The sequence below is a fragment of the Ranitomeya imitator genome, chromosome 4, assembly GCF_032444005.1.
Source record: "Ranitomeya imitator isolate aRanImi1 chromosome 4, aRanImi1.pri, whole genome shotgun sequence".
NCBI classification, from domain to species: Eukaryota; Metazoa; Chordata; class Amphibia; order Anura; family Dendrobatidae; genus Ranitomeya; species Ranitomeya imitator.
In genome coordinates, this window is record NC_091285.1 from 27,297,981 (window position 1) to 27,324,003 (window position 26,023).

Consider the following 26,023-nt stretch of genomic DNA (forward strand, 5'->3'; position numbering starts at 1 on the left):
CTTACCATAAAGTGATCCAATGGGGGTCTTCAGCCTTTCCTGCCCACCCCAATCTGTTCTAGCAACTTCCATAGATTGAGACATAACATCTTATGTTACCCCACTTCCTCCACTGATCCTGATTAAAATTGTGGGTTCCCATAAATCAGACCCCACTAATCATAAAATGGTGAAGCCACCTGTTATCAATAGATGAGATGGGAATACCCCTTTAGGGTTTAATGAGAAAGTGGTTCTCCACATTGGAAAATCTCTTTTTGTTAGAAGGGTTCCCCAACAAGAAGCATCGTTTACACTCGGACCAGTAAAAACGAAGTGTTCGATTTCTAAACAGCACCTCCGCAGGAGAGATGAAGCATTACACGGTACCCATTGAAATAAATGACTTCACTATGGAATGTATGGATGTGATGGGTCTTCGAGATCAGAAGATCCTCTTTGGAGCTGCTCTGGCTGGGGGATTGGCTCTTGAATGGGAAACCTCCTTTATAGCTCTGAATTTTGGCCCTATGGGCCATCATGACTTTTTGGAATTGCGTCAAACGTGGCCACTTTTTTAGGGTCATGTACCACAGCTTCGCGAATCCAGGACATGTACTGTACCTTATGGCCAGACGGCCATATTTCACAATCTGTATGAAGACAGCAATCCCTGGATGGACCATAGTTTTCCTACCCGGACTTACAGCCTCACATGAGTTGGGGTCAGGAGACCCGAGGTCAATCCGGACATTGCGGTCCATAAATGGACCATGAATTACTTCTGTCTGAACATATTATGTCGTCTCCGATAATGGATAAGGTTGTGGGTCCGCTAGGAGCATATGGCGGCCACCTGTGGAGTGTCACAGTTTGATTTTTGTGTTTTCTATCATAACAAACCTATTTCCTCTTTGCTTACAAAACTACGGCGTCTCACAGTCCCCCGATGAGTTAATAGGAACATTATGAAGTCCCGCGTAACAGCATCGTGTCCTTTGTAGTTTGGAAAATCGGACTTTTTTGTCTCTCTTTGTGGTCATTTGGTCTAAAGTCTGAGATTTGGGGCCTAAAGAGACACTGTTACCATAGAATGACTGTTCAAACCAAGCACATGTGGTCAGTGCACCCTGGGCAGGAACCAAACATTTAAGTGCACCGTCCCACCTACTTGTTCTCCATCTATCTCCGTCCATCTCGGTCTCTATAAACCCAGAGCTGTCAAAGAACAGTAGTTGGGAGAGATAAATGGAAAAAAAAAGTTGGTAGAAAGGTGCACTTAAATGTTTGGGCACCCCAAGGGTGCACCGACAGCCTGTGCTTGGTTTGAACAGTCATTTCGTGCTGTATTGAGGTTTTCCATCCAGTTCACAGCCCTTTATGACATTGCATTGTAATATAAATACTATGACCAGATGCTGTCACCGTTGGACAGATGAACGTTGGCTGATTGTGGCAGTGTTGGTTAGTGGTCTGATGTACAGTATAGGGGGGTAGTCCCACAAATTCCTAAAGGCAGAAGAAAAGAACAAACTTTCCTTAAAGAAGCAATCCTCTTCCGCCTTATCCTCCTCTTCCTCCTTTTCCTCCTCTTCCTCCTCCTCCTCCTCCTCCTCTTTCTCTTCCTTCTCCTCCTCCTCCTCTTTCTCCTTCTCCTCTTCCGCCTTCTCTTCCTCCTCCTCTTCCTCCTCCTCTTCCTCCTTCTCCTCCTCCTCCTCTTCTTCCTCCTCCTCTTCCTCGTCCTCCTCCTTCTATAATAATAATAATAATTTTATTTATATAGCGCCAACATATTCCGCAGCGCTTTACTCTTCTTCCTCCTCCTCCTCGTCCTCTGTAAGAGGTCAAACGTTCCAGTTCATCTTTTGGCAAATTAATGATAATGACAGGATCGTCATTGAAATAGTGATACGAGCCTCGTGACTCCAAGGATTTACAAAGTGGCAATAAGCATGAGATCATTTTTTAGATCTACACCTTTTTGCTATCTTTGTGACTCCACCATTTACATACAGGTTCAGTTCAGGTAACGTATATTCAGTAGGAGGATATAAGCAGCTTCATGAAACTTCCGAAAATTCTTATTTACCGTGAAAGGAATTCAAGCTTATGGACAACTTTGACACGAGGCAAAATATTTTATTTATGTTAGTGCTTTCCTTTGGTTAATAAAATCACACTATGTTTCAGTCTGCAATCTTGATTCATTAGTTTTCAGACTACCAGTTTGCAATCTAATTGATCGGTCAGATTTTTCACTTGTTAGAGTGTCTCTCCCAGTAATATAGGTTGGATGTGAGCTCTGTGTGTCATTCGCAGTAATATAGGCTGGATGTGAGCTTAGTGTGTCTCCCAGTAATATAGGCTGGATGTGAGCTCTGGGTGTCTCTCCCAGTAATATAGGCTGGATGTGAGCTCTGTGTGTCTTTCCCAGTAATATAGGCTGGATGTGAGCTCTGTGTGTCTCCCAGTAATATAGGCTGGATGTGAGCTCTGTGTGTCTCGCAGTAATATAGGCTGGATGTGAGCTCTGTGTGTCTACTAGTAATATAGGCTGGATGTGAGCTCTGTGTGTCTCTCCCAGTAATATAGGCTGGATGTGAGCTCTGTGTATCTCTCCCAGTAATATAGGCTGGATGTGAGCTCTATATATCCCTCCCAGTAATATAGGCTGGATGTGAGCTCTGTGTGTCTCCCAGTAATATAGGATGGATGTGAGCTCTGTGTGTCTCTACCAGTATTATAAGCTGGATGTGCGCTCATTGTGCGTCTCCCAGTAATATAGGCTGGATGTGAGCTCAGTGGGTCTCTCCAGTAATATAGGCTGGAAGTGAGCTCTGTGTGTCTCCCAGTAATATAGGCTGGATGTGAGCTCAGTGTGTCTCTCCCAGTAATAAAGGCTGGATGTGAGTTCTGTGTGTCTCTCCCAGTAATAAAGGCTAGATGTGAGCTCTGTGTGTCTCTCCCAGTAATATAGGCTGGATGTGAGCTCAGTGTGTCTCCCAGTAATATAGGCTGGATGTGAGTTCAGTGTGTCTCTCCAGTAATATAGGCTGGATGTGAGCTTAGTGTGTCTCCCAGTAATATAGGCTGGATGTGAGTTCAGTGTGTCTCTCCCAGTAATAAAGGCTGGATGTGAGGTCTGTGTGTCTCTCCCAGTAATAAAGGCTAGATGTGAGCTCTGTGTGTCTCTCCCAGTAATATAGGCTGGATGTGAGCTCAGTGTGTCTCCCAGTAATATAGGCTGGATGTGAGTTCAGTGTGTCTCTCCAGTAATATAGGCTGGATGTGAGCTCAGTGTGTCTCCCAGTAATATAGGCTGGATGTGAGTTCAGTGTGTCTCTCCCAGTAATATAGGCTGGATGTGAGCTCTGTGTGTCTCCCAGTAATATAGGCTGGATGTGAGCTCTGTGTGTCTCTCCCAGTATTATAGGCTGGATGTGAGCTCTATGTATCCCTCCCAGTATTATAGTAACTCGATGTTTACCCTGGTTACCATTGTAAATGTAAAAAAAAAACCACTACATACTTACATTCCGGTGTCTGGTCACGTCCCTCGCCTTCAGATTCCCGCACTGACTGTGAGCGCCGGCCGTAAAGCAGAGCGGTGATGTCACCGCTGTGCTCTGCTTTACGGCCGGCCGGCGCTGACAGTCAGTGCGGGAATCTGAAGGCGAGGGACGTGACCAGACACCGGAATGTAAGTATGTAATGGTTTTTTTTTTACATTTACAATGGTAACCAGGGTAAACATCGGGTTTCTAAGCGTGGCCCTGCGCTTAGTAACCCGATGTTTACCCTGGTTACCAGTGAAGACATCGCTGAATCGGCGTCACACACGCTGCTTCAGCGATGACAGTGGGAGATCCAGCGACGAAATAAAGTCCTGGACTTTCCCCAGCGACCAACGATCTCCCAGCAGGGGTCTGATCGTTGGTCGCTGTCACGCATAACGATTTCGTTAACGATATCATTGTTACGTCACAAAAAGCAACAATATCGTTATCGATATCGTTATGTGTGACGGTACCTTTAGAGCGAAACGGTACACTCTTTAGGTCCTCTTTAGGCTATGAAGGACACTTTTAAAAAAGGACGCATGCAGAAAAGTCAAAAAGATTGTCTCAGCATGTCTCAGCATGTATTATCTGCAGGATAGGTCAGCAGGGGTCTGACACTGAGTGCCCCCACTATTTTGCTCCGCTGGCTGGATGCGAACACTCTCATAGCTCCTTAAAAATCTATAATTCTGCCCTTCACCTCGCCAAACAGACCTACTTCACCACTCTAATCTCCTCACTATCCAACAACCCCAAGAAACTTTCTGACACCTTTCTCTCCCTCCTCAAGCCAAAAGCACAAGCCCCTATCACAGATATTTGTGCTGGTGACCTGGTCTCCCACTTTATAGAGAAAATAGATAACATCCGTCAGGAAATCCGCTCCCAGACACCAAGTGCAATGACTCCCATCCCTTCCTGCATTTCCCCTGGCTCACTCTCCACATTCGATCCCATCACAGAAGAAGAAGTCTCCAAGCTCCTCTCTTCTTCTCGTCCTACTACATGCACTACCGACCCCATTCCCTCACATCTCCTCCAGTCTCTCTCTCCAGTTGTCACAAGTCACCTAACCACAATCTTTAATCACTCCCTCTCCTCTGGCATTTTCTTCTCCTCCTTCAAACACTCTATCATTACTCCATTACTAAAGAAACCTACCCTCGACCCATCCTGCACAAACAACTACAGACCAGTCTCCAATCTCCCCTTCATCTCTAAACTCTTGGAGCGCCTGATCTACTCCCGCCTTACCTGTTACCTCTCCACTCCCTCCCTCCTAGACCCTTCACAGTCCGGTTTCCACCCCCTACATTCGACAGAAACTGCACTCATCAAAGTAACCAATGACCTTCTGACAGCAAAACGTAACTGTGATCACTCTCTGCTCATTCTCCTCGATCTTTCTGCAGCTTTCGACACTGTTGACCACCCTCTCCTGCTCTCTAGGCTCCAGTCACAAGGCATTAAGGACGCTGCTCTCTCCTGGTTCTCCTCCTACCTTTCTGACCGCTCCTTCAGTGTTCTGTTCTCTGGCTCCACTTCATCTCCTCTTCCTCTCACTGTCGGGGTACCTCAGGGCTCAGTCCTTGGCCCCCTTCTCTTCTCCCTCTACATGGCCCCAAATGGACAGACCATCAGCAGATTTGGCTTTCAGTACCATCTTTACGCTGATGACACACAACTATACACGTCATCCCCTGACCTTACTCCTGCTGTACTACAGAACACCACTGACTGTCTGTCCGCAGTCTCTGACATCATGTCCGCTCTCTATCTGAAACTCAAGCTCTCCAAAACTGAACTTCTTCTGCTCCCGCCTTCTACTAACCTCCCTAAATCTGACATTTCCCTCTCCGTGGGTGGCACCATAACAACACCCCGGCAGCAGGCACGCTGTCTGGGTCTTAGGTTTGACTCCGATCTCTCCTTCACCTCCCATATACAATCTCTTGCCCGCTCGTGCCGCTAACACCTAAAGAACATCTCTAGAATCCATCCTTTTCTCAGCATGGAGACAGCAAAAACCCTCACTGTCACCCTGATCCACTCCCGCCTGGACTACTGTAACGCTCTATTAATTGGCCTCCCCCTCACTCGACTTTCCCCTCTCCAGTCCATCCTGAATGCAGCAGCCAGGGTTGTCCATCTGGCTAATCGTTACTCAGATGCATCCGCTCTTCGCCAGTCGTTACACTGGCTGCCCATTCATTACAGAATACAATTCAAAGTACTTGTTCTCACCCACAAAGCTCTCCACAGTGCGGCACCCCCATACATCTCCTCCCTCATTTCTGTCTATTGGCCTAACCGACCGCTGCGCTCTGCAAACGACTTTCGACTAACCTCTGCACTAATCCGTACCTCCCACTCCCGACTCCAAGACTTCTCCCGCGCTGTGCCAATCCTCTGGAATGCTCTACCCCAAGATATTAGGACCATCCATAATTTGCATAGTTTTAGGCGCTCGCTCAAAACACATTTGTTCAGAGCGGCCTATCATTATGTTTGTGTGTGTAGCCCATTCACTATCCCCATCTATCCCCCACCCACTGAAGATGGCCGGACCATCATTGTAAATACATCATTGTAAATACACATCTGTACTTTGCATCTCCCCCACCTCATTGTAGATTGTAAGCTCTCACGAGCAGGGTCGTCTTATTTTGCTTTAATTATTGTATTGTTAACATTGTTACTTATGACTGTTGTGTTTGAAACTGTTAAGCTGTAAAGCGCTGCGGAATATGGTGGCGCTATATAAATAAATATTATTTATTATGTAAAAATGTTACTGTTACTTTAAGAATGTGAACTATTAGTCATCAGACCTCGGCGGATCATGTTACCGCTCATGCTGTCAATGTCCGCCTTTGTTTTACCTCACAATATGTCCCTTTCCACGGAGACGGATAGACCAACAATGGACAATACAGAGCCTTTGTCTACTATGACAATTCAGTTTCCCAGTTGAGTCCTTAAAGGGGTTCTCTAATTTCCAGATCGAATGTCACGTGCCGGCCCTTTGATACTTTAGACATCGATATTGGCAGAATCTGAGTTAAGATAAAACTTGTCATTTAGTAAATAGTAGGACCCCTTTGGGCTATTTAGGTAAGGTCACTTTACCTTCAAGGGTCTGTTTCACTTTTCACAATCCCCCTTTGTTAAATGCGTCCCTTAAAAAGTAGCTGATTACAGGTTGTCCCACTCTAATTTGCAGAACAAGCTGCTAGCAAGTGTGAAATTACCCTACAGCACTCCAACAGGAGAAATGGGGTATTACACGGCACCTATAAAAAATCATGGACAGATTGATTAATGTAAAGGACATTTTGGGTGTTACGGGGAGGGACACTTTTCATAGTCACCTTCATCTCTGGTTTTTTAAATGTGACCCGTCATGAGTTGTATCACAAAAAAAAAAAAAAAATATTGATCAGATATATGGTACCTGAGTGCAAACTATTGCTCTCTGTTACCTAGAATGGAAAAGCCTTCAATGTTGAGCATCAGGTCTGTTCTATCTAGCTTAGGCCAGTAAATCGAATGTAGGAATAGACATTTAAAGGGGTACGTCTGTTGTATGACTAATAATGAAGGCCTTAAAGGAGACCATAAAGGGGTTCTGAAATGAGAAAAAAAAATGTCTACTTTCTACTATAAAATCTCTTGCCGCTTCATTGGAGCAAAGCTGCAATACCAGACACAGCCATTGGACAAGAGTAGCGCTATTTCTAGCAGACAAAAAAAGTAGAAATTGCATAATAATAAAAAAAAAACGGAAATTCGATAAAAATTAGTAAAAAAAACCCTAAATATCTTCTGTTATTCTGTGTGATCAGAGGACTATTTGGCAATAATCCAATAAAATTGTAACTTCAAATTTTTACTTTTTGCTCCAAATCGACACCACACCAAAGTCTAACACCTCATGGCGGTTATTACTTTTAAAGGGCTGTTTCATTTGTTTTTATAGTTAAACATTAAGACTATTTTATAACAGAAAGTAGATTTGAAAAATTTTTTTAAAAAAGGGGGCGGAACAGACTACAAACAGAGTTTGCTTGTAGTCTGTAACCATGGAAACACATGGATTTGTATTGGAACTCTAGTGAGTTTTGTTTTTAAATTTGATAGATATTGGAGCATTATATATTCAGAGGTGAGGCCAAACCTGAAACTTAAATTCTGGGGTGGGAGGAAGGAGGTCATTGTGCCCATGAGGGGGAGCACAAAACGATCATTTTGCTCAACCAGTATTATAACTGCCACATGGTAATTTGGGCTCCCCCTTACAGATTTTTCATTATGACCCAGCAATTACGCCCTTGAAAGAGCTGTTTTTGTACATTTGTAACCGAGGCAGAGCTTTTAAGATTAATACTAAGCGAATATATGTGAAGTAGAAATGAGCAAATTTTTTTATACATTTAAATTCTACAGCTTCGAAAATTTTCTCCCAAAAATTTGATTAGCCGTAAATTGTTTTCCTCAAATTGCAAGTACTACTATGGCTCCAATTGCCCTGAAAACATGTGTAACACTCTGAGGCCTCCTAGGACTGTATCCAATGCCTTGTAAGCTCTTTAATACAAAGACAGCCTTCGTAATGGCAAAGTGACCCTCATGTACAGTGCTGTCACACACTACCTGTAATGTTTGTTCAGTGCTGTAAAGCTTTTTCTTCCTATCTCTATGGCTAAACGATGAGCTGCGACGTCCTCTCACTATCCAGATTCACTACATAACAGCTGCTGCCTTCCCTGCCTCTGCTTTTATACTGTCTATGATAGTTCCTTCTTGATTAGTAACATAGTAACATAGTAACATAGTTAGTAAGGCCGAAAAAAGACATTTGTCCATCCAGTTCAGCCTATATTCCATCATAATAAATACCCAGATCTACGTCCTTCTACAGAACCTAATAATTGTATGATACAATATTGTTCTGCTCCAGGAAGACATCCAGGCCTCTCTTGAACCCCTCGACTGAGTTCGCCATCACCACCTCCTCAGGCAAGCAATTCCAGATTCTCACTGCCCTAACAGTAAAGAATCCTCTTCTATGTTGGTGGAAAAACCTTCTCTCCTCCAGACGCAAAGAATGCCCCCTTGTGCCCATCACCTTCCTTGGTATAAACAGATCCTCAGCGAGATATTTGTATTGTCCCCTTATATACTTATACATGGTTATTAGATCGCCCCTCAGTCGTCTTTTTTCTAGACTAAATAATCCTAATTTCGCTAATCTATCTGGGTATTGTAGTTCTCCCATCCCCTTTATTAATTTTGTTGCCCTCCTTTGTACTCTCTCTAGTTCCATTATATCCTTCCTGAGCACCGGTGCCCAAAACTGGACACAGTACTCCATGTGCGGTCTAACTAGGGATTTGTACAGAGGCAGTATAATGCTCTCATCATGTGTATCCAGACCTCTTTTAATGCACCCCATGATCCTGTTTGCCTTGGCAGCTGCTGCCTGGCACTGGCTGCTCCAGGTAAGTTTATCATTAACTAGGATCCCCAAGTCCTTCTTCCTGTCAGATTTACCCAGTGGTTTCCCGTTCAGTGTGTAATGGTGATATTGATTCCCTCTTCCCATGTGTATAACCTTACATTTATCATTGTTAAACCTCATCTGCCACCTTTCAGCCCAAGTTTCCAACTTATCCAGATCCATCTGTAGCAGAATACTATCTTCTCTTGTATTAACTGCTTTACATAGTTTTGTATCATCTGCAAATATCGATATTTTACTGTGTAAACCTTCTACCAGATCATTAATGAATATGTTGAAGAGAACAGGTCCCAATACTGACCCCTGCGGTACCCCACTGGTCACAGCGACCCAGTTAGAGACTATACCATTTATAACCACCCTCTGCTTTCTATCACTAAGCCAGTTACTAACCCATTTACACACATTTTCCCCCAGACCAAGCATTCTCATTTTGTGTACCAACCTCTTGTGCGGCACGGTATCAAACGCTTTGGAAAAATCGAGATATACCACGTCCAATGACTCACCGTGGTCCAGCCTATAGCTTACCTCTTCATAAAAACTGATTAGATTGGTTTGACAGGAGCGATTTCTCATAAACCCATGCTGATATGGAGTTAAACAGTTATTCTCATTGAGATAATCCAGAATAACATCCCTCAGAAACCCTTCAAATATTTTACCAACAATAGAGGTTAGACTTACTGGCCTATAATTTCCAGGTTCACTTTTAGAGCCCTTTTTGAATATTGGCACCACATTTGCTATGCGCCAGTCCTGCGGAACAGACCCTGTCGCTATAGAGTCACTAAAAATAAGAAATAATGGTTTATCTATTACATTACTTAGTTCTCTTAGTACTCGTGGGTGTATGCCATCCGGACCCGGAGATTTATCTATTTTAATCTTATTTAGCCGGTTTCGCACCTCTTTAGATTAGTTGTGCTGTACGATATGATAGCGGCAAGTAATTATGGAGAATGCTACGGCTGAGGTTGTGTGAGCTTTCTCTGGCTTGTGCAATCTTCTGCTTTGCGAAAAATTGTGGCAGGTATTTTTTTTGGAGCTTGCCAGGCCAAGCGAGTTTCCTAAAATTCGACACATTAAATTCGCTCGTCTCTGATGTGAGGTCTGAGCTGCACACTGTCACTCAGATTGTGTACAGCTTGCAGTTTCCTAAGATGAGTCCACTGTGCCTTTAAATAGTCCTGTCTAAAGCTGTGACCTTTACCTCACTCATTGCGGTGACTTGTCATGCGCTCGGGCCGTGAATCCTGCAGAATGTAGATTATGGTACATCACTTGATCACTCACTCACTGTTACCAAACACGACGTGTGAACAATGCCTGAAATGCAGAAACGGCTCCGGCATGCTCCGAGAATGTCTATAGTTGAGGGTAATAGATTATCATTATCATAGCAAGTGGTGGTATGATTTGGGGAAAAAAAGGTTATTTATTTCCAAACGAAATAATAATTGGGGAGAATTATTTATCTTTATATTCTTGTAAAGGGATAAATTAAAAGGCTCCCACTATTCCCAGAATCGGAAACTTATTCTATACCGATATCCGACTGAAAAGAACTTTTGGGAGGATCATCACGAGAAAAGCTTGTAGCCAATCAGCTTCACGAGTAGTTTTCTCAGCACTGCTGATTGGCTGAGAGCAGCTGATAGGGGCTGGCTTTCCTCACAGTGCTCCTCCCAAAGGTTCCTTTTCAGCTTGATGCTAGACTTGATGCTTGCCTCTGTTTTGGTGGCAGGTTTTTAACCCCTGGTGGTATCCCGTAGTGTGGTATTTTCAAATGACATATACAGAATGGAATTGCAATCTATGACACCTTAAAATAGTTGGTAATTTGTATCTAAAACGAGGCAGACCAGAAATTTGTCATTTGGCACTCGTGTTATTGTAAATTTACATAGGACTGCGGGTATTTTATCTTAGCACGGCGTGTTACTGTACTTGTCAGGCCATGTATTAGCCGATGATGGACATTTAGCTGCAGGTGGTTCCTGAATCCCTCAGTCCTGGTAATTGTAGGAGGGGACGGGTTAGATAGGGTGAGGGGACGTAAAGTTTAGTTTCGGCCTCAGTGTCAACACAGCTGTATGAAGTAAAACCAATGAAGATGGGATGAGCTCAGGCGCTGTAGTCATAATAACTCAGGGATTCCTGCCTCGTCATGTCCTCGCCGTGACAAGCGCTGGAAATATGGAGGAATAGCACAGCTTCTACAGCTGGTGTTCACCCATTGTTTTCTGTGCTTTGTTTGCCAGTGAGTCGATATATTTTTTTTACGGCACTTTACATTATATATATATATATTATGCTGTTAATTTTTTTCTTAAAGGGGCAGAATCATTTTGATGACTTATGTATTTTTATTACATCGTACAATTATAGGGCAATTGGCCAAGTTGTCTTCCATTATGATAGAACCTACTTATCGACATTCCTGTTGACAGGCCCCCCCGAGGTTCCTGTCCTTCACCAACTTTTGGATAAAGTTTACACAAAACAATCCCCTTTTTAAGATTGAGACAGCCCTGAATTTTGCAGGTTCTGCTTCCGAAAAAATAGGAACAGTTCGCAACTATGCAAAAATTGAATTTTCTGTCCCGGCCAACATCCATGACATGTGCCATGTCAAGGGTGAAGAATGTGTACCTCCCGCCAGGTCCTTCTGCCCTAGGTTGTTGATCAAGTGTTGTAGGGACTCATTTTAATATTTGGTATGATGCCCCCATAAATTGCCAAAATCCTAAAAAAAAAACCCCAAAAAAACAAGATGGAAGGGCCAATGGACCTTTGAGTGTATTGTTGAATACAGTTATAGTATTTCTGTCCATCCTGTTGGGGAAGGGAATTAAGTAATGGAAATAAGGATCTATGTATTTCCAATCCTGTCTCCTAGCCTGTGATGGAAGTACATGGCCGGCTCGGGAAATACAATGAGACATTGTCTGTTTCCCTTCAGCAGCCGGTGAGAAGTGGATGTGATGGAAAAATACTATGATTCAGGTAGTCCGAGCACAGGAAAAAAAAACCAAGAGCTTTGGAAAATTATTAACCTTTAGAGCACCATTGATTCCATGGTGCTGTACTGTACTTGTGAGTATGGGGTCAGTGTAGAAATGACTGACAGTAAATGGATCACACTGGGCACCATGCAAATATAGCTCCTTTATGGTTATGGTGATCTTGGAGTGCAGGCAGGTCCATGAGATATATCATTAGTATGTTGAAGTCTGCGTAAAATTATCAGATGTTAGAGTAAAGGAATTTTGGAATTTTAGAATATAAGAAGATATTGAATATAAATTCCATCCTCATTTTAAAATATTTTAATATTATATAAGATGAGAGACACCAGACCTAACAATGCAGATGTGCTGAAGGCTGCTATCAAAGCAACCTGGGCTTCCATAACCGCTCAGCAGTGCCACAGGCTGATCGCCTCCATGCCACGCCGCATGGGAAGCACCTGTAGGCTGTAGGTGTCCCTATACCTCCCAACTTTGAAGAATAAGAGGAACCAATTTTTAGCAATTTTTATTTTACACTAAACCAGTACCCTAACCTCACCCAGTCCTTTTATAAGTGTCCACACAGAACTATTTTTCCTAGTGAAGCTGATTAGCGTTCCCACACAGTATGGTACCCATTTAATGGCTCCCAGAGTGCTCCCCACACACAGTATGATGTCCCCACAGCACATTCCCCTTCATAAGGTATGATACCCTCACAGTACCTTCACATGCAGTATGATGTCCTCATAGTCCCTCCACACACAGTATGATGCCCTCACAGCCACTCCACACACTGTACGATGCCCTCACAGCCACTCCACACACTGTACAATGCCCTCACAGCCACTCCACACACAGTATGATGCCCTCACAGCCACTCCACACACAGTATGATGCCCTCACAGCCTCTCCACACACAGTATGATTCCCTCACAGCCTCTCCACACACAGTATGATGCCCTCACAGCCTCTCCACACACAGTATGATGCCCTCACAGCCTCTCCACACACAGTATGATGCCCTCACAGCCTCTCCACACACAGTATGATGCCCTCACAGCCTCTCCACACACAGTATGATGCCCTCACAGCCTCTCCACACACAGTATGATGCCCTCACAGCCTCTCCACACACAGTATGATGCCCTCACAGCCACTCCACACACAGTATGATGCCCTCACAGCCACTCCACACACAGTATGATGCCCTCAGAGCCTCTCCGCACCCAGTCTGATGCCTCCACAGCCACTACACACACAGTATGATGCCCTCACAGCCACTCCATACACACAGTATGATGCCCTCAGAGCCTCTCCGCACCCAGTCTGATGCCTCCACAGCCACTACACACACAGTATGATGCCCTCACAGCCTCTCCACACACAGTATGTTGCCCTCACAGCCACTCTACGCACAGTATGATGCCCTCACAGCCACTCCACACACAGTATGATGCCCTCACAGCCTCTCCACACACAGTATGATTCCCTCACAGCCTCTCCACACACAGTATGATGCCCTCACAGCCTCTCCACACACAGTATGATGCCCTCACAGCCTCTCCACACACAGTATGATGCCCTCACAGCCTCTCCACACACAGTATGTTGCCCTCACAGCCACTCTACGCACAGTATGATGCCCTCACAGCCTCTCCACACACAGTATGTTGCCCTCACAGCCACTCTACACACAGTATGATGCCCTCACAGCCACTCTACACACAGTATGATGCCCTCACAGCCTCTCCACACACAGTATGATGCCCTCACAGCCTCTCCACACACAGTATGTTGCCCTCACAGCCACTCCACACACAGTATGTTGCCCTCACAGCCACTCTACACACAGTATGATGCCCTCACAGCCTCTCCACACACAGTATGATGCCCTCACAGCCACTCTACACACAGTATGATGCCCTCAGAGCCTCTCCGCACCCAGTCTTATGCCTCCACAGCCACTACACACACAGTATGATGCCCTCACAGCCACTCCATACACACAGTATGATGCCCTCAGAGCCTCTCCGCACCCAGTCTGATGCCTCCACAGCCACTACACACACAGTATGATGCCCTCACAGCCACTCCATACACAGTATGATGCCCTCACAGCCTCTCCACACACAGTATGTTGCCCTCACAGCCACTCTACGCACAGTATGATGCCCTCACAGCCTCTCCACACACAGTATGTTGCCCTCACAGCCACTCTACACACAGTATGATGCCCTCAGAGCCTCTCCGCACCCAGTCTGATGCCTCCACAGCCACTACACACACAGTATGATGCCCTCACAGCCACTCCATACACAGTATGATGCCCTCACAGCCACTCCACACACAGTATGATGCCCTCACAGCCTCTCCACACACAGTATGATGCCCTCACATCCCATCAATACAAAGTTTGATGCCCCCAAAACACCTACATTGAGAGAAGAGCATTGAGAGAACTGGATGAAAACCTAGTGGGCACATGACTGCCAGTTTGCAAATTGCCAATTGGAGTAATCCCGCCAGTGGGCAAGATGCACAGGATTGACTGTAGAAATGTAGTGAACACCCGGAAAACTGCTTTAATCAGATTTTTTTTAAAACTGTAACTGAAGGTGGTGGCCCCTTTTTAAAGATTGCATGTACGTTTTTTTCCATATCATAGATATGTCTCCACCTTTTCACACTTGCAATTTGATTCTGTTTCTAAAGTCTATGACCTAATGACTTTTAAATACTATAGTCAATTGCTCCACATGAGTAGAGACGCATCGGCTGGAGGGAATCAAGAAACACAGTAATGTCCTGTAACAATCATTGACATCAGAACTTTGGCTTCTATCCATGGCCAACTTGAACTCACAAACCAACCACATAGAAACAACATTAACACGGCGGACAAGGACCTTTTCTGACTTCAGAAGTCATGGTGCTACTACAACCAGACAGAAGACATAAGGGATACGTTATGCCTTAAAAGGAATGTCCACCCTTGAACACTATTTTGTTTGAGACACGCAAAAGAAAAAACAGCTTCGAGGTCAGGAGAATGGCGGCATTTACACCAGATAAAGAACAGTCCCGGTTTTGATCAGACAATCCCTTGAATCCGATTACAAAAGGGGCTGTGTTTAGAAAACTAAGCCAAAATGTGACCTCTCATGGGGCACTCCTGGTCATCATGGTGGTGGGACTTAAATTACCCAAATGTTGGTAAGTGTCGGAGCACAGAGGTCAGCTATCTCCATCAGTCTCATACTTTGGAGTGACACCATGCATGCTAAATTCATTCAAATGGTGGGCAAGGAATCTTGGTCTTGTGATCATTTGGGGTCCTAAAGATGGGAATCTAGTGATCAACAATTTATCCTCTATCCGGTATGAATTAGTAATTTGTACATGGGGCTCCGGCATTTGCACTTCATTGGGGGCTGTGGTCAACACCTATGGAGAGTTGCTGGTATCAGTACTAAAGTTTTGTACAAAGTGACCAGCCTGAGATGGCTGATAACAGGGAACAATAGATTGCATTCAACCAGATTGCAAATAGACTTTGCTATGAATTCAGCTAAAAAAAAAAAAGACTTCTTTTAGTTTTCTTCATTCCGCGGTATATCGCTAGACCTTGTACATTCCTGGAGTATTTCCATGCACATGTGTAAGACAAGTCGGGTACAGAGTGTAACGTCTTTCCTGCGGACTGAGTGATGATTTTTCACTATTCGCCTCCTGGGAGTCATTTTACAGGATTAAGATGAGTCTAAAAAAGAGGCATTGTAGAGTTCTAGATCAGAGGGGCTGGTCCTGTATGGCCGAGGAAAAGGCGTTAGTGGGGGAGGCAGGAAAAACAAATTTATGTACAACTGATGGTTGCTATCTAAGGGCATTTATGGGATTCGGTGGTTAATAACTCATTCTCGCTGCCTCTGCCATTGTTGTAGGTGGGTGGTGAATGCAGGTTTGTAGCCCAAGTATCTCAGACATTGAATATGTGTATGCCTCGCATATGTCCTGACATGAGGAGGATGGAAATGGCCATGATACCCAAGAAATGGTATATATTTCTTCACAATATCAGTAAAGGTAGATGCCTGCGGAAGATTCTCAGAATTGATGGGTAATTTTTTTTATACTACGGTATTGCTACATCTATGGTTAGATTCCCTCAACTAGAAGGTCGATGGACATCTGTAAATCCATACTATAAATGGATCTACAGCTGTCCAGGGATCTTCTAGTTCAATCACCTACTGTAGCTATAGCTTTTGAGCACAAACTTTAAAGAACTTACCAGAATGTAAAGATGGCCATAAACATGAGTTAATAGTGGAAAAAAGGCAAATCAAACTAGTTTTCCAGACACCCTTCCATTATAAAGGTTGTCCGATTAGGAGAACCCACTTCCTTTGTCCTGTAGGGCAATATGGACATTGTAGAGCAGGTTCCCCTGCTCCAAATTTCTCATCTCCTAGCCTGAGGAAAGAGAAGTTCTGCTTACTTGGCTTGTAGCTCTAGTCCTTGCTCTTGTGTTGTCTTGATTTCGCTCATTTTCTAACCTCAGCTTGAATTTTGACCATCCGCTTTTCTCCTGATTTTGTCCCTGACGTGACCTCTTGGTATTGACCCTGCACGGTGACCCTTCTTGCCTTCAACTTACTCCACCAGTCAGCAGCTGACTCTGTGGCATCGTGGCATCGGCCCTGGGGCCCCTGTGGGAGTCCAGGTCCCTATACAAGGGTTTAAATGATGAAGGCCAGAGCAACCACATGAATTTGGTAAAAGGAGTGGATTGGGCTAAGCCTGTCTGTGGAAGCTCTATTAGCAGCTGCCAGGCTTCCACGAACAGTGCAACAATGACACAACCCCTGTAACTCATCCAGTACTTAGTTTTGAGCAAATACTCAAAAGAGTATCTTGGCTACTTCATTCGGCAGACCATGAAAGTCCTAGAAGTGGGACCCATATTAGTTGTACAGGATAGATCTTCCTAGAAAAGTCCTGGCGAGTCTCTTTAAAGGAGGTTTCCATGCAGACAATTTATGTAAAAAACTCCTTACAATGCTATAAAATTGTAAAAGAAATAATAATCACGTTTATCAATCTATTTCACTTCATTTCACCAGTCTCCTACTGGACTATGTTCTTCCCGCTTTGCGTTTTTATGGAAATGTGACCTCTGCAGTCGACACTATCAGAAACTCTGTAGAATACTGTAAAATGTAATAAGGAGTAATTGACACATTATGACTCCCTCTTACTCCACTTCCCCAATATTCCATCGGACTATGTTACTCCTATTCAGGTATCTTCATGGTCTTGTGACCTCTGTAACTGTCACTGACTGCAGCGGCAATATGCCACCCTCACTGTAGTCACTAGTGCTTTGGATGATGGGCTGTAGCAGTTACATGTCCGGATAAATATAAAGAAAAAAAACAGAGACCAACAGAAGAGTGAGGAAAGATCAGTAAGGTGAGTATTACTACTTTTATTATTTTATAGCATTTTTTTAATATATGTGTCTGGTCAACCCCTTGAACTAATTAATGTAGCTCAAACCTAAACTGCAGCAGTTAGCGTATGGTAGGCCATATGCCAATTGCCAAAAGTGTGGTACCAACAGGTCAAGTTATGTAGATACATGACTAAGGGAGGGCAGAAAACTGGATCGTTGTCCCAGGTGGGACGTCTCTAAGTTTGGTTTGATATTTATTCTTGATCTTTTTGTTTCACCATACTGATCGTGATTACCATGATTATTTACACTTCTTTCTTTTGTAGCAAGTGTCCTTGAGGATGGGGGCCCAAGAAGATCAAAGGGAGGCATCATCTTCAAAGACCGCTCTTCAGAGTTCTACGTCTCGTACGAGGTCATTTGAGATTTTAAACATTCGGCTGTAGACACTGGAGAGAGAAGGTCTTCAGACATGACGCCCTGCAGGTTACAGTGGCACCTCATCCTGCTAAACTTCATGACATGTGGCCTTGAAATTTGTGTGGCAGCTGGAATCACGTACGTCCCACCGTTACTGTTGGAGGCTGGAGTGGAAGAGCAGTACATGACCATGGTTTTAGGTAAGTTACTTAGTCAACCACAATATTCTATTCTATATTGTATGTTTTTGCATCGATTCTTGGAAAACTCAGTGAGGAGCCATATGGCTTCCGGTAAATCCCCCAACAATAATGTAAGTCATGTTCCTTTGAGTAGTAATAACCTCTGTCCCAATCTTTTCCTCGATTCTCTGACTTCAGGTTTTAATTTATTATGGTTGTCACTTGTATATCAGCACGCTCTTTGTCTCAGTCTTGTGGTTTGTGGTATTGGATGTCTGTTAAGGCAATTTAACAGAAGCCCAAAAGGGCATAACAAGTGTCTTTGAGGAGACCATGGCTTTGGATGTAATGAAAGTAACTGAAGTATTTCAGTTTAAGCATTTTAAAAGTGTGGGTTTTATATTACTTTTTAAATTTTTTTATTTAGAGGTGGAGGTAAAATTTGGACAATTATCTGTTCGATTAGACCAACCATTAAATTGGAAAACGTTGTCCTACCGCAATCTGGATGATATCAACCTACCAAGTGTCACTGAGTGTTCTGTTATGGGAAATGAAAATTGACTTCTTCTGTATAAAAGTCTCGATTCCAAAGGCTCAAGCCATCAAGTGGTCGTACACATTAGATTAACGTAAACCAAATGTGACAATTATTGCAGGTCTGGCCGACCCATCTAAAAGTGTAGATGTTCAGCCCACATTGATTCAGTGTATGTTGAGGGGCATTCTCCTTTCCTCATTGGAAACATGGAGCACTCATGTGTATGGGATGATGAGCCAACAGCTTTGAAGGTCTATGGCTGCCTGTAGAAATAATCGGACTGAGAAAGGCTCCAGGTTGAGACATATGATGTCAATGCACCAGACCGAGTGCGAGTGACATCACTTAGTGTAAAGTGCTGAGCCAATCAAGCAGCTAAACTAAGGCAATTTAGAAGATGGTTCACTTTTGGAAACCAATATCTGTGTGGTGTGAATGAAGGGGTAAAGGTCACCTGGTCAAGAATTGAGGCCCCCCATACACCATAGACTAACATCGGACGAATCTGCAGATATCGACCGCCTCGTCTCTGATATCAGTGGGCTAACGTGTAGAGTAACAGATGGTGTCGGTGGAGATAAGGATCTGGCATGTCCGATTTCGGGCTGCCGATCCTTTTGTTCTTGGAGAGATAGGCCCTGTGACTCTCTCGTAGAGAACACAGGAGTGCTTGGTGTAATGAGCACTCCTGTGTATGGAGGAGTTGGAACTCAGGAGTGATAGGTGCCTGCCACACAATAGGATTATGTATTCTGTATGGGACCACTAATGATAGTAATGTAATATACAGTGAAACTTTTTCTGAAGACCATCACTTTGAAAAAAAACAAAAAACCTCCCAACTTGAGTGTAGATTTCTAAATGCTTTGTATTTTTAGTATATTGACCCCCTTTTTTAAGAGGACCACCCGTTTAGAAGAATTCATCATTAGGCAGGAATTTGTTTTGTCTTTTTATCCGTAATTATTGTTTCAACATTTTCTCATTCAGGTATTGGACCTGTCCTTGGACTAATCCTTGTACCGTTGATCGGATCAGCTAGTGACAATTGCCAAAGTAACTATGGTGGGAGACGCCCATTCATCTGGCTGCTATCCCTTGGTGTCCTCCTGTCACTCTTCATCATTCCTCATGCAGACTCTTTGGCTTCCTACTTTTCCTACGGTGGGAATCGTGTCCATATTTTTTTCCTGATTTTCGGTGTGGGATTACTAGACTGTTGTGTACAAGTCTGCTTTACCCCTCTGGAAGCTCTTCTCTCCGACCTCTACCATGATAATGAAGATTGTGGTCAAGCCTTCGCCATGTTCTCATTAATGATCAGCGTTGGTGGTTGCATTGGCTATTTACTGACCTCGGTTAACTGGAATTATACGTACATGTCACTTTACCTTGGTGGACAAGATGAGTGCTTGTTTCTATTACTGACTGTAATATTTGTAATAAGCGTCGTTGTAACATTGAAGACGGCAGAAGAACATGGGCATGGCCAACAAGCCTTGGACCGTAAACCTTCTGTGACCTCTCTGTCCTTGACCAGAGGATGTTGTATACCAAAATGGAAGCTACGTTCTTGGAAATGCAACCCAATTTTTTGCTTGTTGAGCCTTTGCTGGTCCCTTACCCCCAGGATTTATCACAGTTACTGTCGCATCCCGGCGGTTATGAAACAGCTGTGCGCGGCTCAATTATGTAGCTGGATGGCTGTTATGTCTTTCATGTTATTCTATACAGATTTTGTTGGTGAAGGTCTATATAAGGGTATTCCAAGTGCTGCTCCCGGGACCGAGTCGAGAATTCGATACGATGAAGGTACGGCCAATGTTTATGGTGTTTATATGGCTCTTCATTACAACTCTATACCCCTCAATGTCTGAATACCAACTACTGGGGACAATTAAAGCACATTTAATCATTAGATCTTGGAATAAAAATAAGTTCCACTATTGGATGTGTCAATAATAAATGATCCTGTGCTGAGATAATCTTATAAATGTGTCCCTGCTGTGTTCTGTGACCATGAAGGTACATGCTCCAAACATAGTACAGCTCCTGGGCAGGAGAGGACCCAAAACAGTATACAGACAGGACAACATCAGATTGCAGCTGCTGCTTTCTGTGAGGTAAAACATTTCCCATCATGTTTTTAAACAATGTTTTACCTCACAGAAAGAATTACCTGTGATCACTTGCTGTCCTGTCTGTAAACTCTCTTTTGCGTCTTCCTCTGCCCAGGAGCTGTGGAATGTTCAGACCATGTTCCTTCATGGTCAGACATATACATTTTACAGGAGTACATTTATGTGATTATCTCAGCACAGGAACATTTTTTATTAACACTTCCAATTGTGGAAATTATTTTTATTCCAAGATCTGTTGAATGAAATGAACTATTTTTGTGGAGGAAAATCCTTTACGTCCCACCCCCTTGTATGCAAATCTTTATGAGCCCTACCTCTTTGGGGGGAAGTTTATGAGACCGCCCCACTAAAAAAGGGACTGTTGGAAGGTAATCAGGTTTATCATAATCTATTCTCTTTTTGACAGATTGCACAGATGTAGCTTCTTGGCCTGATGCTCACTTAGTATTGCTGTCTTTTTTTGGGGGGGAACATTGTGCACAGCAGTGGGTTCTTCTCTTCACCCTTTTTAGTTATACCACTGATGGACTATTTCCATCAGGCTCATTCTTTTTAAGTACGCTCTATAAACGGACAGCTGGGAACTATCCAGGGATATGTATAATTATGTCAAATGTTAAGCCGCTCTCTGTCCACTTAATTCTGGCACACATTGGATACCCTTATGGTCTATAATGATTAGTGGTATTTCCAGAAGCGATTTGTTCCCATAGATGATCTCCGACATGTTTTCAGTTATTATTTTCTTTCGAAATTTTTAAAATTAAATTTAAATGTATAATTAAACTTTTTACATTAAATTTACATTTAATTTACAGCTAAAAGAATTTTACTTAAATTAGTAATTATTAGAATAAATAAACACTGCCAAGTGGCCAGGTCGACACTCCGAGTCCGCTGGATAGCAACCCTATCTGGCAGGATCGCCAGCTAATCAACAGAGGAGCTGGAGAATCTGGCAGGGAGGAGGCTGCCCAGCGGTCGCTGGATTCGGGTCTTGCTTACCTATAGTAATCCTGGATCTCATTAGTATAGTTCAGGTCTGAAAATTTCCACAAGCAAGCCCTTTTCCCGATAAGTCCACTTCCAGTTTATGCCCGACACCAAGACAAGGCACATGACTGGAGCTGTGTTTGAAGGGGGCCGGCTGGCGGAACATTTTAAACACAAAGCCCACCCCCTTTTTGTATACACCAGAGAAGGGGTCTGGCTTAGCTAATAAAATAAACCATTAATCGTCCACTATGAAACGCTGTTCTGTACCGGACATGAACATGAAGAGGACCAGCTTCGAATTTAGGCAAATTTCAGTACTTATTTTGAGCTGGAAAACTCCTCCAAAGTAATTGTTCTCCACCCCTACGACTTCACGAAAAGTCATACCGACCTATAGGAAGGATGTGATCATCTGGAATTGCCCAATCTTTTGTAGGCATCAGCACAAACTTAAAGTTTCCTGACAATGGGTGGTCCTGCTTGCTGACGATATCCACTTGGAAATACAGGCTGCTTCCTTCATGGTCAAACAGGTCTAGGAGCCAATATTGGCTCAGACGGTTATTTTTATTTATTTTTTAATCTATCGTTCCCTGTTAGCAGCCATATCAATCAGGGAAGAGGCTGTCAGTAGTGGTCTGATAGGGGTTTTAAAGAGTCCACGGGTCCAGAGCTTCATCTCGTCCTATGCTTTCGGTGTCTGTTATTGTCTGCAGTCCTCACATCACGTCATCAGCGCTGCAACTAATCACTGATTTTCTGCAGCACCTTTTATGTGACATCAGACATTAAGAAATACCTGATTGGCTGCAGCACCTTTTATGTGACGTCAGACATTAAGAAATACCGGAATCAATGGTAGAGAATCAAACTGCAGCCAAGTGACGGAGGTTATCGGAAACTGGAAAACCCTTTTAAGTACCAACGTTCTTTTCCCTTTTATCCCACTAGACGAAATCTTGGGGATTTTTTAAGTAAGCCATTTTTCTTCAAATTTTATTAATTTTTAAAGGGATCAGAAATAACTCAGTTTCAAGTAAGCCATTTTTAAGCGACCAACCACCTTCTGATCTAGAAAATGTTGTATGAGGGACGTCTGTGGCACCCACCAATAGGAATTATAGACGATTAGTCCAAAGTTTTCCTATTTTAAGTCCCCCACAAAATATCAAGTTGTAGAATAACAAAATAGGAACTTAGGAAGGATTGATTAACATGACAGCTTTAAAAAAAAAAAAACTCCCCAAAAATAGACCTTCTTATGGAAATACATCGCTTGTTCAAGCTGACCATTTACTATTATCTTGCAGGGATTCGCATGGGAAGTCTTGGCCTTTTCCTCCAGTGCGCAACGTCGACCTTCTTCTCCATGATTATCAACAAGCTCGCCAAGCAGTTTGGGTCTCGGAAAGTGTATCTGTCCAGCATGATCACCTTCACTTCTTCTGCCCTCGTTATATGCCTGTCGCAGAACATCCTCATAGTCACCATCATGTCTTCGTTAACCGGATTTGCCTACGCCACCCTACAGACGTTGCCATATACTTTAATATGTCTCTATCACAAGGAGAAAGAAGTAAGTCAAAATGTAGTAATAATTAGTTTATTGGTTAAAAACCCAGCCTACGACTAAATCTGTGTTGAGACCTTGAATGGTTCTTTAACCATTGCCAAGATTTTCTTTGGGGGGGTGGGTTACGATTCATCTAAATGAAAGATTCAGTAACTTTGCAAACAGCTCCTATGAAGACCAATGTGTATCCATGGTAACATGACTATAAACAATCGCCTGCGTAATCTGAATCCGCCATCCATCTTTCCCCTGCTTCTTACAACCTACCAAACCTACATTGGTAAGAAATAAAGGACATATTGAAGGATCAGACTACACAGTGTTTGCTTGTAGTCTGTTACCACGGAAACGCATGCAGTTTGAACGTTTTCATTTGTCATTAATATGCTAAGTAAAACCACCAGACCATTTCTTAATTTGTTATTGTGTTTTATCATCTTAAGCCCATATGTGTAATAGAAAAAGGGCTATTCCCTTCTCAGGAATCCACCCCTGGGACCAGGAACCTACAAGTGTATGGAGAGCGAGGCCGCACCCTCTAGTCGGTCTGTGAAAATCAGATCACACTTGGATGTCATCCCAAGTGCAATTCGATTTTTTTTTTTTTTTACGGATCCATAAACTTGCATTGCCTATTTTGATCTGACCCTTGGATCGAAAGTGGACATGGCTCCGATATTTAACGCGGGTCAATCGGTTCAAGGAAAAAGATCAGACATGTACACAGCCCCATAAAATATCATAAGCCTGAATACTATCTGTGAAAATTAAGGATAGCACTCATTCGAGAAAATCGGACTTGTTAAAAAGCCCTAAGGGTGCCATGGCAGTACTCTCTCCTACAAATGATGGAAAAGGTCTCCGAACCCTTTGTATTGGGATAAAAGAGTATGGCGGTGTGAACTTTTACTGACAGAGAGTTTTTTCTTCGGAGCAAATTTTACATACTTGGAACATTAAAACATTATTTGTCTATCGATTGATGGTCCCACTTTTTGGATAGCCTGGACATAAAAAAAATCAACAGCTGATTTTCGGAAATTTTTTTTTATTTTTTTTCAATTACCTGCTATTGATTTATTTCTCAGGGAAGCCATACTTTCCATTTTAGACATTTACAATCTGGGCATAAATGTTTCCGAATTTACGAATTTGAAATGTCAAACCAACATCTTGAGATCTATAACTTGAATCAAAAACTCAATTTTTTTTTCAATCCGCAAGACTTTACAAGATGTGAATATATTATTGTGACCATGAATAATAAGGATGTGTTTCTCCGTAGGTATTTATGCCAAGGCCATCTCTGCCAAACGTCCAGAAAGAGAAAATTCTCACCAAAGAAGCAGTGTACTTTTCACCCATTATGCCGAGCAGTCACCAAAATGGAACCTACAAGCACAAAGGACACAATAAAGAAGAAATTGTATGTATATCTGATGAGCTGGGTACATACAGTCCACCTGAAGACTACTACCCCACAGACAACACTAGCCAGGTGGCCAACCGAGACGATAATTCTAGTAAAAACCCTTACGCAAAGAGAGGGATCGGCCTTGACTTTGCTACTCTTGACAGCACCTTTCTACTGTCTCAGGTCTTTCCGTCCCTCTTCATGGGCATGTTTGTACAAATGATGGAAAGTGTTACAGTCTACATCGCTTCTTCTGTTGTTTTTGGAGTATTTGCCATATATTTAGCGAACCGTGTTGTTTTTGACCAAAAAGACATGCGAACATGAATAATATAAAATCTCAACAGTGGGAAAGAAGACAATGAAAACGTTGTTTACAGTGTTTACGTTTACAGACATAGATGTTTTTCTGTGTTTTTTGTTTTACTGTTTATTGCTCGCTATCACTGGAACTGCTCCATTTTCTACTTTTTATCTATTCTTTTCTTATTTTGCACATCCCCTTTTATTTTTATCTTACCTCTTGTATTCCAGTTTTTCCTTTCTCTAATCCATTCTTCATTTTTCATTCTCACTTTTCCCTACCTTTCTTTTTTAATTTTTCTTACCCTTTCATTCAACCTTCTTGATTGTCATTTTTCCCTTTCTGGCTTTCCCCTCTTTCTGGCTTTCCCCTCCCTCTCTCTCACTTGCTTTCCCCTCTCTCTCACTCGCTTTCCCCTCTCTCACTCGCTTTCCCCTCTCTCTCACTCACTTTCCCCTCTCTCTCACTCGCTTCCCCTCTCTCTCACTCGCTTTCCCCTCTCATTTGCTTTCCCCTCTTTCACTCGCTTTCTCCTCTCACTCGCTTTCTCCTCTCTCTCTCACTCACTTTCCCCTCTCTCACTCGCTTTCCCCTCTCTCTCACTCACTTTCTCCTCTCTCACTTGCTTTCTCCTCTCTCACTCGCTTTCCCCTCTCTCACTCGCTTTCCCCTCTCTCTCACTCGCTTTCCCCTCTCTCACTCGCTTTCCCCTCTCTCACTCGCTTTCCCCTCTCTCACTCCCTTTCCCCTCTCTCACTCGCTTTCCCCTCTCTCACTCGCTTTCCCCTCTCTCTCACTCGCTTTCGCCTCTCTCACTCACTTCCCCTCTCTCTCACTCGCTTTCCCCTCTCTCTCATTTGCTTTCCCCTCTCTCACTCGCTTTCTCCTCTCACTCGCTTTCTCCTCTCTCACTCGCTTTC

The 26,023-nt window shown here is 43.3% G+C and overlaps 1 protein-coding gene across 1 annotated transcript in view; it reads left to right on the forward strand.

The window, feature by feature from the left end:
• LOC138675323 (solute carrier family 45 member 3-like) overlaps positions 1 to 25,439 on the forward strand; it is a 36,562-nt gene extending 11,123 nt beyond the window's left edge. The window contains exons 2-5 of the mRNA XM_069763430.1: positions 17,859 to 18,152; positions 19,666 to 20,487; positions 23,123 to 23,388; positions 24,671 to 25,439. Of these exons, the coding sequence (XP_069619531.1) occupies positions 18,005 to 18,152; positions 19,666 to 20,487; positions 23,123 to 23,388; positions 24,671 to 25,126 (1,692 nt within the window). The 5' untranslated portion in view covers positions 17,859 to 18,004 and the 3' untranslated portion in view covers positions 25,127 to 25,439. The remainder of the gene's footprint in view (positions 1 to 17,858; positions 18,153 to 19,665; positions 20,488 to 23,122; positions 23,389 to 24,670) is intronic.
• The last annotated feature ends 584 nt before the right edge of the window (positions 25,440 to 26,023 follow it).